We start from the raw sequence: 14,071 nt of genomic DNA on the forward strand, positions 1-14,071 counted from the left end.
GTCATAAACTTCACCAGCAAAAAGGGATTGTAACTTATTTCATGCCATCTCTCCCCTCCCCAGCCCATCCTCCATCTTAGTTCTCAAAATAAAAATGTGGTCATGTCACATCCCAGCTGCAAAACCTCCTTCTCTGTGGGATTCATCCAGAGATGTCTCACAAGCCACCCAAAGTCCCCTGGAGAGCTCTGTGGACGTCGTCAGAGCCCCAGCCACACAGCAACCAGCATTTCATTTCTCTCACTAGCTCCTGTGGTGCCAACAGTCCGTGTCTGTATGTCTGTATGCACACTGTCACCTGGAAACTCCGGCTAACCCTTTAGGGCCCACCTGGAAGGTGCCTCTGGACTTTCCACTGTCGATTGTCGCAGGGGTGAATTGGTGGCTGGCTGCCCAAGTGTGCCTCCCTATCTAGACTCTCTTCATGTGTCCAGTTTGGGGCATGCCGAAGGCCCTTAAGCCAAGAACACCTTGGAATCATTGTAGAATCAGGGTGGAGGTGGGGCCACTGGGCCGCCAATGCTGAAATCTCAGTCCTTCATTAAGTGACCACCAGCCTGCGAGTTCCTTAACCCACCTCACAAGATTGTGGTGAGGAACAGACAGCTCTCACCTCCCTGGCACGTGGTGAGTGACCACCTCAAGGTGAGCGCTCTGACAGGGTGTGCCAGAGCCTTCAGGCCTGACTTGTGCCCTGCTGTTCTGGAAGCCTTTTTTGTTAAGTGCCGTTGGAGTTAGTTCCAACCCATAGCGACCCTGTATATAGGGTTTCCAAGGAGCAGTTGGTGAGCTTGAACCACTAACCTTGTGGTTCAAACTGAGTTTGCAGTCCAGGGCATTAACCCACAGCGTCACATCACACCAGGACTCCTGTATTTGAAGCTATAACCCTGCGCCCCCCACTCCCCCCCACCCCATAGCATTCACCACTGTTTACCATACTGCCCTCTTTGTCTTCTCCTACAGCTATCGCTTCTAAGCTCCTTTATCCCTAAGCATTTAGAATTGCTCCATACAGAATAGTATTCCAGAGATGGTGAGAAGAGTGACTTAAACTCTTTCTGGACTAAATTTTATGAGGCCTGAAGCTTATATAATTGTGGGGGGGGGGGGATTTCAGAAAAAAAATATAAAGTTACAAATAGAAACAAATTTAGAATGTCTTACTTATTTAGAGTGAGGAAAAGTAAGTAAATTACAGATTTTCAAAAGCTGACCAATAGTAAAACCTTCACTAAACCCAAAAAATTAGAAGATTTGTTTGTTAATTGCTGTACACACCTCTGCACTACTTTTTTCCCCATAATGTTTCAGACTGTATATTCTTTAATTGCCATTTCGTATGACAGGGAGAAAGTAGAAAGAATTCAATTGTTCCTCTGATTAAAATTTGTTCTCATTTTTGGATTATTGATCATTGAGATGCCCCAAACCTGCAATTGCCCCTGTAACGCAGTTGTTCTCTTTAACACCGTTACAGATTTGTGTCCTAGAAAAAAAATGTTGACATGCTTATCATTGTATTTACTATGCTGTCTCTTCTTTTTCTGAAAGGAGAGAACTTCTGCTTTGACTATAAAAACGGATGTCTCTGCTTAGAGTCTGGTGATGAATTTTCTTTACACAGACTAGCTTCTGGTTCCCTATATTTCGTACCTGGGCTTTTCTCTACTCCCTACACACATCCGGCACAAGGTGCCACGGGACACGTTCCCCTTGCCATCAGACCTCTGGCCTTGCTCCTTTGAGCCTAGCTACCTAGTGAGTCGGGCAGTGGGGCCGGCAGCAATGCTAGAAGCCACGCCTGAGCCAAGATGGCTGCTCATCACTGAAATAGCCACAGAAGTGACTGCCAGAAACAGGAATGTGTCCCAATAAACCCAAACTAAATCTGTCTCCAACTCAGTCGGCCATTAGCTAAATCCCAAAAAGGTCCTAGCCTCTCCAAAGTTGGGGTGAAGGATAGCAGTCTCAAGAGATTGCAATTAAAGATCTTTTTAAATCTTACCAAAGCACATGACAATATGAACACTTTGCTTAGGGCCTTCCCCAGGACAGTGGAAGAAGCCAGTACACGTGAAGGACCCAGACACTTGTAGCCAGAATAGCTTAGAGTCCAGCCCTTGCTTACTGCCTGGTTGCTCAGTAGGCTGTGTGGGGTGTGGTTGGCAAGGAGGGAGCAAGCTGGTGGAGTGACTTTCGAAATGGAACACTTTATGCAGCCTTTTATCTCCTTCGTGATTGCTGCAGTAATCATTAACTTCCCACCTTTGGACAATGAATGATGCTCTGGAGCCACTCACCAGATCTGAGCAACATGTTTGAAAGAAGGGCATGTACAGTCCATGAGGAGAAGCAGCGTCGTCATCCTTGCTCTCCTTTAGAAGGTGACAGGGGTACAGATCCTGTCCGCCAAGGTCGGCTGAGGAACCACCTGGCTTCAACAGTGAGGCGCACTCAGCCCTGGGGGCAATGGTAAGAATACAGAAAATTAGAAAGAAGAACATCTAAAGCAGCCTTTTGTGTTCTCCCACAGATGACTGACTGTTAGTATTTTTAAATGCATGAGTGTGGAGTTGTGATTCCAAGAAAACGGAATAAGAGCTCTCACTACACCCTGGCTCTCCTGCTGATGTGGCTGTAAAACCTGTGACATGTGGCCCAGGGCCATCCTTGGACTCTGGAGAGTGCCTGGTGACAGGCAGACTGTTTTCCATTTTCCCCATAGCGTAGGCCTCAGGTACAGAAGGTGAGAGCCAGGAGAGACCTGGAGCAGAGCCCCAAGGGAGAAGGGCCTCAGCCTGGTTCTTTTAATCTGTACACCAGGCAGTTCTGTCAAGCAGGAGCCTACAGGCACCTAACACTCTGGAGGAAAGGAGCCCTGTTGCTTTTGGTCTCTCTCCTCCTCCTCCAGCGGCTCGGCTCAGGCCTAGGCTCAGCCACAGGGGTACGTGGCAGAGGAGGAGTGGTGAAGACCAGCTTTCCAGTTCTATGGCCCACTATCATGGCCCTGCCCTGAACTGTGCCTGCGTGAATCTGACCCTAAACAGCCTGCCGTCCAACTTGGAGACCTGTACAAAGGGATGAACCAGTGCCTAGGAGCCAGGCTGGCCGAAGGGCAGTGTTCCCAGGGCAGAGTTGAAGAGAACCCCAAAGACGTTGACCACAGCACCGGTACTGATGCCATTGCACTGACCCCCAGCCAGCGCAGCTGCTAAAAGAGAGCAGCTTCCATAGCAGTTCAAGAAGATCCTAAGTCCCAATAAGGGCCAGGGTACAGTCCCAATAACCCCTATAGAAAGAACAAGGAAACCATCCGTTCATGTGGAAGACAGCAGGTGCTAATGCCAAGGTAACCAGACTGTAGAGTCATCGGGCAACAACTTGGAAGTGGGCAGAAGTTGGCCCCATGACTCCAACCCTCTGGTGCCCCTCCCATGAAGATTGTTGTTGTAGTGTGCTGTCAAATCAACCCATAACAACCCTGTGTAGGGTTTTTACGGACTAGCTGGTAAGCTTGAACCGCCGACCTTGCAGTTCAAACTGCCTCTGCAGTCCAACGTATTAACCCACAATGCCACACCAGGAAGCTACTACATGGCAAAAGGGACTTTACAGATGTAATCAGGATACTAAACTGCCAACCTTAAAATAGGGGGGATTATCTTGGGTTACCGGGGTGGGCCACATTCCATTCCAGGACCCTCTGAATTAGTGGAAGAGGAGATGGCAGAGAGATGAGAATTCTGAAGACTTGGCATCTTGCTGCTTGCCATGATGATGGGGACCACAAGCCCAGAATGCAGGTGGTCCCGAGTTGACAGTATGCAAGGGCAGGTAGCCTCAGTTCTACAGCCCCTGGATCTGAACAAACCTGAACGTGGGTTCTCCCCCAAATCCTCTAGAAAGGAACCCCAGCCAGCATCACCTTAACTTGGGCCTTGTGAGGTCCTGAGTGCGAAGCCCTGCTGAGCTACGCTGTACCGGCTCCCAGCCTCCCGGAACAGAGGCAGTTCAGGCTGATACCTTTGTAGTGATTGGCTAAAACTGTAGTAAAAAATGGACTTTAAAGCAGCTATTATAAAAGTGTTCAAAAAAGTAAGAGTACTCTTGAAGCAAATAGAACAGAAAAATAGAAAGTCTCAGAAAAAAAAAAAAAAAGTAGAATAGAAAAGGAACAACAGAGCTTAAGATCCTAAAAATACAATGTTCTTGTCCAGTGCTATCGAGCCATTTCCAATTCACAGTGGCCTTGTGTAGGGTTTCCAAGGAGTGACTGGTAGTTTTGAACCACTGACCTTGTGGTTAGCAGTCCAGTGTTTATCCTACAGAGTCACACCAAGACTCCTGGGATAAAATGGAGATGACAAAGGAGTTGGTGAATTTGTAATGCATGTTTTTTTAAAACAAGTCTTTTGTCTTTTTCTTGAAGAATTTCCACGTGCCTCTGTACCTCTCTTCTCTTTCCCTTTACATGAACGCAGCACGTGGGGGCTCTTCTCAACTTCTCTGAGAAGACTCTAACTTTAAATGAGGTGGCTTCATATGGAGAAAAATGTTGAAACCAGGCTGCTATCCAGACTGTCTTTAAATCCTTTCCTTTTTAACACTTTAGTTTTCTATTTATGCAATTTTATTTAACACAAAATCAGAATACCTAAAAATAGAGGGTGTAAAACACACACTAGAAAATACCTAAAACACCAGACCGTCTAAGGTACCACTATTGGTCTCTCCCATCAAGAGCAAAGAAGAGTGAAGAAAATCAAAGACCCAGGGCAACTCCTAGTCGTTGAGATGAGAGGAGCTAGATGGTGCCCGGCTATGACTGCTGACTGCTCTGGAAGAAGTCACAATAGGGCTTCATGAACAAAACTGAGAATTGTAAAACAGACCAGGCTTACTGGTCTGTCTGACAGAAGCTGGTAGAACCCCCGAGACAATGGCCCTTAGACACTCTTCCAGCCTGGAACTGACCTCATCCCTGTGGTCCAACCTTCAACCACACAACAGACAGTTCTATGAGGGCAACAAGAACCAGGGAGGTGAGCACTCATGAAAACAAAGGGCAGCGTTTGTCCAGGGAGAAAGCTCAGAAGGCAAGAAAGGACAGGAGGGAAAGATGACTAGCACCAGGAAGCATAGGGACGAAGTGGGCAGAGCGCTGCTCCATTACAGGACTGCGGTGAATGCCATGAACTGTGGAGTGGAAAGCCACTTTACTCTGCAGGCTGTCCTCCGAATCACAATTTGTAAAAAGCAAAAATAGACCCTTCAAAAGAAGCACCTTGAGCTGCCCCGTGAGCGTGCCATCCAGTAGAGCCCCTCTGAAGGCTGAGAGCTTCATGAGAGCAGGTCATCAGGACTTAATTCCAGGACACCAGCGAGTGGGTTGGAGCCCTCACCTTTGGGTTAGTTGTTTTATTGTTTCTGGTAAGTACCATCGAGTCGGTTTCAACTCATAGCCACCCTGTGAGTGTAGGGTTTCTGAGGAGCAGCTGGTGGGTTTGAACCACCAGCCTTTGCTTAGCAATCCAGTGCTTATCGTACATACAGCACCACACCAAGTAGTCAAGTGCAAACTGCTTGCGCTCTCTCCTCCCCAGGACCTGAAACACACAATCAAGGAAATGAATATTGGCATTGTGTAGTGGTCAAGCATTGAAGAAAACAATAAATCTAAAGAATAAAAATTAAATGGGTACGATTTGCAAATAATGAGTTTATGTCTGCGGTGTTTGTAGGGCCAGTAATATCCATTCACAGTCCAGTGGTGGATTCGTCTGAGAGAGATTCCTTTCCTAGCAGGCACTTAGCCACTGTTTCCTGATGCGGGAGGAAGGCTGAAGTCGGCGTCAGTTTTGTTTACTAAAATCCAGAACAAACCCCACTGTTAACGAGTTTCTGACTCCTAGTGACCCCATAGGCCACAAGAGAACTGTCTCATAGGGTTTCCAAGGCCGCGGATCTTTACAGAAGCAGACTGCTGTACCCTTTTCCCTGGAGCAACTGTGTGTGTTCAAAGCATCCATCTTCTGTTAGCAGCCAAGCACTTAAGCACTGCACCAGCAGGATGCCTCTGTGCTATATGAGTTGGAATCAAGAACACATCTCTTTTCATCTTACTGCCTCAGACTCTTCCTGTTGGGAAGGGTTTGATTAGCCCCTTCTGCCCCACTACAGATAACGTAGGGGCAGCAGAGGTGGTGCCCTGGCTTCTCCAGCACTAAGCTGCTGCGTGCCGGCCTTTTCATGTGTTCTTCTTCGTCACAGCCTGTTGGACACCTTTCTGTGTCCATAGGCAGCACTCCCAGCACCAGAGGCTCTTGGGGCAGATGACTCCCTTTCTGGTGTTTGCATGACAACAATGTCCCTGGTGCATCCACACCAGTCCTTAGGCTTCAGGCAGTTGATCTAACCACCCCCAAAGTGCCCTGCTGGTGACGTGTGTGCAGGTGAGCGCCTGGCTTCCCAGACTCCTGGCACCAGCTGGGGCTTCTGGGGCACTGTGAAGCATCGCTTCCGGTCTGAAGGAGGAGCATGCTGTGCGCTGAGTCTCTGCAGCCAGGAGCGTCCCAGCTTTTCCAGCCACCGCCCAGCCTGACCTGGGCCAGCTGTTTCTCATCACTTCTTTGAGTTCTGGCCTTGCTTTTTCTGCTTCCCTACATTGACTGAATGGCCTCACTGCTAATTCTAAATACATTGTCCTGCTTAGGAAGGGAGCAAAAAGGGACAAAGACATAGTCTTGGGTTGAGTGCCTAGGTAAGAAAACTACCTGCATGCTGTTTCTTTGATTGGTCAAAGCAGAAATTTTGTGTTTTGATCCTCTGAAAAAAGGCAACTAAAAATATTTCTAGGAAGGTGGACTTTTATAGTGTGACAAAAATGCCAACTAGCTTTCTCTAATGTAAAATGCAGACTAGATCGCTGGCTGGAGAGCTATGCATTATGGTTAGCCAGTGGTAGGGGAAGCAGTCTTGTTGACCAAGTCCAACTTCCACTCCCGACGCGGCCACTTCTGAATTGTGTGTTCCTTGGCAAATGTTTCAGCTGATTTTTTAATCTCAACTGTAAAATGGAAACATTATGTCACGGGATAGTTTTTTCACTACATGAAGACATATCCCAAGGAGCCTGGTTTCTAGTGAGGCTGAAAGACGAACTGGCTGCTAGCTGAACAGCCTCACGGTTCTATGGGAGGTGCCATCTGAAAGTCATGAATGCTTGAGACCAAGGTAAGTGGCCTACCGAGCATTTGGGGGTACATAATCAATTTTCTATTGAGTTCCTTCACTTTCTAGGGTTCTTAAATCTTAAGACTGAAGTAATTATTCAATGGGACCTGTTTGCCATATTGTTGTGTAATCGTAAACAGATATTTCTTCTCGAATACCAGCAACAGGCGGCCTCACTCAGTTGTTCCTCGTTAGTAAACTGGGCTCCAGAATGAGACTGGTTGATAGAAATGTAGTGTGAACTCATTTACAACCCTGAGGGAGGGGAAAGATTCAAAATTAGCACAAAGCTGATTCCAGTAAGGCACCTCCACTCTCCAAATCTGTCACCATTTCAGACACCCCCACAGGACTCTTTGATGGACTTGGTGATTCTTTACAGTGACCACAGAGAACTCACAGACCACATCCATAATTACGTGGTTTGCTAGGCAAATGCAAGTCAGGATCAGGATCACCTTGGAAGCGTTGTTGTTGTTAAGTGCTGTCAAGTCGGTTCTGACCCACAGTGACCCATATAGGGTTTCTGAGAAGCAGCTGTTGGATTTGAACTGGTGACCTTGTTGTTCGCAGTCCAGGGCTGATCCTTGTGGTGATGGTGGGCTTTTGTCAGTCAGTTCAGCTTTCAACTAGGCCAGCTCCCAGCGCCTTCTTAGTCCTGCCTCTGCCCTGCTCAGACAAGTGCTCCAACTCTTCTGGCTCTGCCAGTAGGTGCCTGGAGTCACCCCAACTCTGCCAGTAAGCCTCCTGCCCGGAGGGACTCTATTGGTTCGCTCCACCTCAGCTTACTGCAGGTCCCACGATTCTTGTCACTCGTACCATTTCTGCCATCGCTTACCGTCTCAGACCATCTCAGGGGTTAGCTCTTGATGCGTACTACAGCTTTCAGGAGCCCCCAGCATAGAGGGGACAAGTTGTGCTGCTAACTGTTAAGTCAACACTTTGAATACAGCAGCTGTTCCACGGGAGACAGAGGCTGTCTGCTCCTGAAAAGATTTACAGCCTCAGAAACCCTATGCAGGGTTGCTGTTGGAACTGACTCTAAGGCACACAATCCCACCCTCACCTTTCTCTCCCATTGCTCCTCTACCTCTGTCCTATTAGGTTGGCTGCTTTTATGAGGGAGCTTGAAAACGTTTGCTGAAAAATGGAATTGAAAGATAATTGTTCCATGAACTTTTTGAAGCCTGCTTGTATACACAAGTTCCTTATCAATATCAAGGCATGGCCTCCCAACCAGGCCCCAAACTGACCAATCCCCGCAAGGTCACTTAATCTTTATTGGGTAACTTTATATACCCTATTTGCATAGTAAATGGACCATTCCCTGCAAAGTACATAAAATAGCCCAATCACAGAGCAGACTGCAGCCCAACCAGTTATTTTTGGCAGGTTCGCAAATCCAAAGCCAGAAAGTTCAAATATAAAGTGAAACCATTGCACTGCATTGGTGGTGGCCCAGAATCTCAGCTCAGACCATACGAAGTCTTGAGCTGGTCTGAGCAGTACCAAGCAGAATGTGAGTTTTCTGGTTACAAGGTGAGACACCTCTGAAGGTTTCCATTCATGCATCAGATGTGCCAGAAGAGACTCTAGTTTCCTGGAGCCAGGAAGAGTGTCCTTCAGTTATCTAATAGGTCTGTCTTTCTCATCTCAGCCCTCACACTGAAGGAAAGATGAAATAAAAAGTTTTAAATCTGTTTATATATAAAATAAATACAAATGTAGAAAAACCACATGAATCAAATGTTGGACGTCATGAACTCTAAACAGAGCACTGTCCAGGTCAAGAAAAAACGATGGCAGGCCACCCCTCAGCCCTCCCTCCCAACAAGCATGACTATGACCCTAACTCTTAAAATAATAGCTCTAGGCGTTTGCATCCAGAGGTACACCTCTGGGCAGTACGCTAAGTCGGGCCCATTTTTTTAAAGTATGCATGATTTATAAAGGATAGAAGCAAAGGAGTCTGAAGAAATGTTTCTGTGTATAACTAAGAAAAAATGACAAGTGGGAATTAATCCAGCAGAATAAATAAGAGACATGACTTGTCCAGAGGATATTTTGGGTTTCAAGAATGATGGATGCTATGGCGTATGCCAAAGGAACTCTATGAATCTTTTTTTTTTTTAAAGAAAGGAAAGTATGAAGATAAATTATCATAACATAATCCACAAAGATCAAAAGGGCAGTATTTACCAAGGACAGAAGGATTGGGGTGGGGAGGCGGGAATAGAAACATCAGAAAGACAAGGAGGAAGTAAAATAAGTGATGTTACATTGTGGGGATGAAACAAGATATGTACAAATTGTTGAATGGGAAACTGAGCTGTAACCCTTCACCCTATTCACAATAAAGAGTAAACAAAGAATGGCAGTATGTCTGTTTCAGGGATGGTAGTTTTACTTAATGGTGTCCTTCTGTTCCTCTGCTTCCTTTAAGAAGACCCTGCTCATTGGTGTTCCTTGTTTGGTTGTGTGGTGACACACTGAGGCTCTGCAGAGCATTTCTTTGATCTGTTCTCACATTGGTGGTACCATGGGGTTTGGGGCAAGGAACTTCATTTGCATTCTCTCACTTTTTCTTTAACTCTAAAAAGTTTGTGAGATTGGAATGAGAAAGTTCCTATTAATGGTTCTCAGAATATTCCTATAGCTCATGCTTACTATCAGTGGCATGAAAACAGTGATTTTCTCAAATGTTTTGTTACTTTTTTTTTTTTTTTGTCTTCTGTTGTAGTCTTACAATAAACACATGGCATAATGAGACAGCTAGTGTTCTTTGATGTCAGTGACACTAATTAAGGAAACACTTAGCAAACATTGACAGTAATGATTTCCTTCCTGTTATCCAGGGGCACACGGTCTGGTTGGAGAGGAGCTCTTTGAAGAGGACAGGTAGCACGTTCCTAGCCTGGTTCATCCCTGTAGTTTTAGTCAGAGATGTGTGGGCAGTACAAAGTTGCTCAGTGTCCTTGGAGTTTGGAACAGTGTAAAATGACATGCTGTCTCATCATTTCACTCCGCTCCTCACACTGTACTTTCCCCATGGACTTCAGCTTTCTCGTTTTCTGCTTGCTTATTGACACCTCGGGTGTGTGGAAAGTTTCACCCTTGTGAGAAATAACTCTTAGGATGGTCCATCTTCAGGACTGAGGGGAGTCCAAGGAATAACAGGCTAGCATAACAAAAGAAGCTCATGGGAGGGAAAGAAACTTGTTTGACTACCTGGAAACTTTAAAATAGGAATACAACCATCATAAAAATAGGGGAAACTCATGGGGAAAGAGGAAAACGAATTTTAAATGAGAATGCTACCATCAAGGACAAGTAGGTGCTGTCTGGGATAGATGGGTAACCCCCTAGTACTCAGTCAAGAGGAACCGGGGGAGGGACTTTCTCAAGATGGCGAGCCAGCTATGCTTCACAACTGCCCGTGTCTACTGGGTCTGACGTCCAATTTTGCAAAATTGAATAAACCTCACTCTTGCTAAAATGAGTACAGAGTGGATTTCTTGAGTGTTTATTGTAAGCACCCATGATAACTTATCTGTGATCTCATATGGGATAAGGCTGTGTGCCCCGGTTATCCCACCGGAGACTCATCAGGGTAAGGTCCTAGTCAGTGGCTGAGACAGTGTCCAGGGTATGACAACATTTCTCACAACCCTGGTGGATTTGGAAAGATGACCTTTATTAGGGAAGGTAGGAGTTGCAGCAGGTCATTGAGAAGCTCCTAGAACCTAAGTCAATAGCAAAGGGCCAGGAGCTGAGCTCATTCAGGCTCGTGTAGAAGAGAGTAGACTAGAAATAGAGGGAGCTGAATTCTGTTTTCAGATCTCTGGTCCTGCTCTAACAGAAACTGCACAAGGACTGGCTCACAGTTCACGAGGCTGGAAGCCTGAGCTCAGGGCACTGTCTTCGGGGAAGACTTCCGTCTGTGTTGCCTCTAGGGGAGGACCCTTGTCTCCTTTCCACATCTGTAAGCCTGGCCTCCCTTGGAGATCTCCATGTGTCCTGGCCTCAGTCTTCCCTTGTTGTAGGAGGTTCTTGGTGCAGGGAGGGACTCAGAGTCCAAAGGACACGCTCTGCTCCTGTGTTGTTGTTCTTGGTAGCAGTAGTCCCGCCCTCCTCTGTTTGTGTCTCTCTCCTTTCATCTCGTGCAGGAAAAAAGGTGATGCAGGCTTCACAGCAGAGAAACCCCATCCATGGAATCGGGCTGGGACCCGAGTAAGGGTGTTGCATCCCCCACTGAATCCCCTTACCACTGCTTGACCAATCACATCAAAGCTGCTTATGGCGGATGATGACATCATTGCGGAACTGCCAAGCCACTGTGAATCATGGCCCAGCCATAGTGAAACACATTTGGGGGGGGACTCAGTTAATCCGTGATGCTCTCGAAGAGATTTCTACAGATTAATGGGAGATTGTGACGGCGCACCAGTGAGACAAACTGACTTTGCAGCAATTGCCTTCTTACTGACTAGATCTTTGACATTACGCCCCAGCTCACATTCTGTGTCTGCCAGGTCAGCCCAAGCTCGCCGGCACGATCTATCTGCTGGGACATGCAGATCTTTAAGCTGACATTCAATACTTAAGAACAAAACTTGCCACAAATACAGGGTACCTCTATCAGTAAATGCATTGAAAAGGAAGACAGTATGGCTCAATTCTGTCTTTGTTAAAACGAATGAAGATATTAACCTGTAACTCTGCTCAGACCTTGTCAGGCGTAGCCCTGAGCCTGTTATTTGAACCTCTCTGCCTCAGTAAAGTGGTGCTGATGATAACGGGCTATTGTGAGTACAGCTTATGGCAGGTGCTGGGGACAGTCCAGTCCATAGAAGGTGCTGATGCCAAGTGCCTGTTGTCCAGTGTGCTGTCTGAAGTTACCTCCAGCCCACTGCTACCTGTGGGCCAATTAGAAAAACCAAGAGTGGAAGGCTGACAAGGGAGGCAAGCCTGGCCACCCTCGCTGGTGTCCCTGCATGCCCTTCTTCCCTGAGTAGTCTTCTGGCCACCGCCAAGCACCTGATAGGTTGTAGTTCAGATTCCCTCCATAGGAAGCATTGTCAGGACAGGGCCTGCTTGGAGCCCATGGAGAGTCAGGTGACAACGGTGAAGGAGAGTTGGCTCTTAGCTACCTTGGCAGGCGCAGCCTGGAGCTGCTTGTCAGTGAGGGCCATTCCACTCTAGGAGTCAGTCCCCTGTCTGACAGCCGTGGCTCCTATTGGCTATAGTCATCTTACGCTGGGTAGATGCGGGTATGAGAGGAAGGTAGCCTTGGGCTTTGGTAGACTTCTACTGTACAACTCTCACAAGGTGCTGTAAGAGTGGGCAGAGCCCCTGTGTGCCTGAGCAGTACCTTCACATCTTGTTGCCTACACATGGTGGTGATTCTTTGTTCTGTCTCCTTCACTCTTAGCTGGTGGAGCATGGGGGAGATCGAAGGGACCTACAGAGTCCTGCAGACCCCAGGAACACGTCTAGGAGCCCAGAGCCCCTCCGGGGTGAACCCGCTGGAGCCTAGACAAGGCCTGGGGACAGCAATGGCCCGGGCACCAGAGAAGCACGTCCAAGTCAGGGTGAAGTTGCTCGACGGCACTGTGGAGGCATTTGACGTCCAGGTAAGAAGATGCAGCTGAAGTGTCCTCTAGAGCACTTCAAGCTTCACATATGTTGATCTTCTGTTAGCATGGAGTCGGTTTAGAGTGAGCACGTGTGAGTAAGTGGGGTGCACGCAGGTGCTCTTCTATTTTCTAGAGACCATGTAGTCTGTACGAACTTCCGTTTTGCTGGCTAGACTTCACAGGTTATCAGGTTTACCAGATCTAGCTCTGGTGACACAAATAAATCCCTGGAAATAGTGAGGTCCAGGGTTCTCCTAGGTCAGAAAGTGGCGAGGTTTTCTGTCTTTAAAATTCAGGTGCAATCTCGGTACTGTCGCTCTGTGTCTTGAGTTGGTCTGCAGGGTGCAGACTAAGGTGGCTTCTGTGTGTGTGTGTGTGTGTGTGTGTGTGTGTGTGTGTGTGTGAGCGAGCCTCCCAGACTGCATGTGGGGGTGGTCGTAGGGCTCCTTCATGGGGGAGGATTAAGCACACAGCAGAAAAGAACCTGGCACGAAAGGCATGTTGTCTGGCGTGACTGTGTAATTCTTACTTTGAACTGATAATGTTGGGAAAATATGTATGTGTGTATAGCCATTAAGTAGCACTGCTTACCTTCTTAGACCCCATGGTATGTTGGAACACATTTTCTGTTTTGTTGGAAGCTATTAGAATGAATATTGTTTTTTTAAATTACTCATTTATTTTCATCTGTAAGTCATGGACACAGCTCTCTTTTTCTAGTAGTTTCACATGGATTCTAGTAGCATCTTTAAGAGCTTATCCTGCCCTCTAGTTCATTCCAAGGGAGTCCTGGTGTGGCGCTATAGGTTCATGCGCTGAACTGCAAAGTCGGTTTGAACTGCAAGGTCGGTGGTTCAAGCTCACCAGCCGCTCCTTGGAAACTCTAAACAGGGTCGCTATGGGTCAGAACTGCCTCAACAGCACTTACCACCACCACCACCTTAAATCTATGATAGTCAGAACAAGAGATGGAACTTCACTATTGCTGGGGGGTTCTGCTGAGAAGTCCAGACAGTACATAAGGTATACTTCACAACACTGTGAAGACACAGGAAGAAAAGCTTCCTGGGGGGCCAGCATCAGGGTGGGGGCTGCTTTCCAGTTAGAGTCTGGGGCACACCAGCTGCTGTCAGGTTGGGGGGGTGTGTGTGTGCGCATATGTATGTGCCTGTACATGTGCTTGTGTGTGTGTGTGTGTG

At 47.2% G+C, this 14,071-nt stretch overlaps 1 protein-coding gene across 1 annotated transcript in view; it reads left to right on the top strand.

Annotated features, from left to right (window-relative positions):
* The first annotated feature begins 12,677 nt into the window (after window positions 1-12,677).
* FARP2 (FERM, RhoGEF and pleckstrin domain protein 2) overlaps window positions 12,678-14,071 on the top strand; it is a 74,016-nt gene continuing 72,622 nt past the window's right edge. Inside the window, exon 1 of the mRNA XM_006875233.1 lies at window positions 12,678-12,869. Within this exon, the coding sequence (XP_006875295.1) occupies window positions 12,678-12,869 (192 nt within the window). The remainder of the gene's footprint in view (window positions 12,870-14,071) is intronic.

Source organism: Chrysochloris asiatica, unplaced genomic scaffold (genome assembly GCF_000296735.1).
Source record: "Chrysochloris asiatica unplaced genomic scaffold, ChrAsi1.0 scaffold00314, whole genome shotgun sequence".
Taxonomy (NCBI): domain Eukaryota; kingdom Metazoa; phylum Chordata; class Mammalia; order Afrosoricida; family Chrysochloridae; genus Chrysochloris; species Chrysochloris asiatica.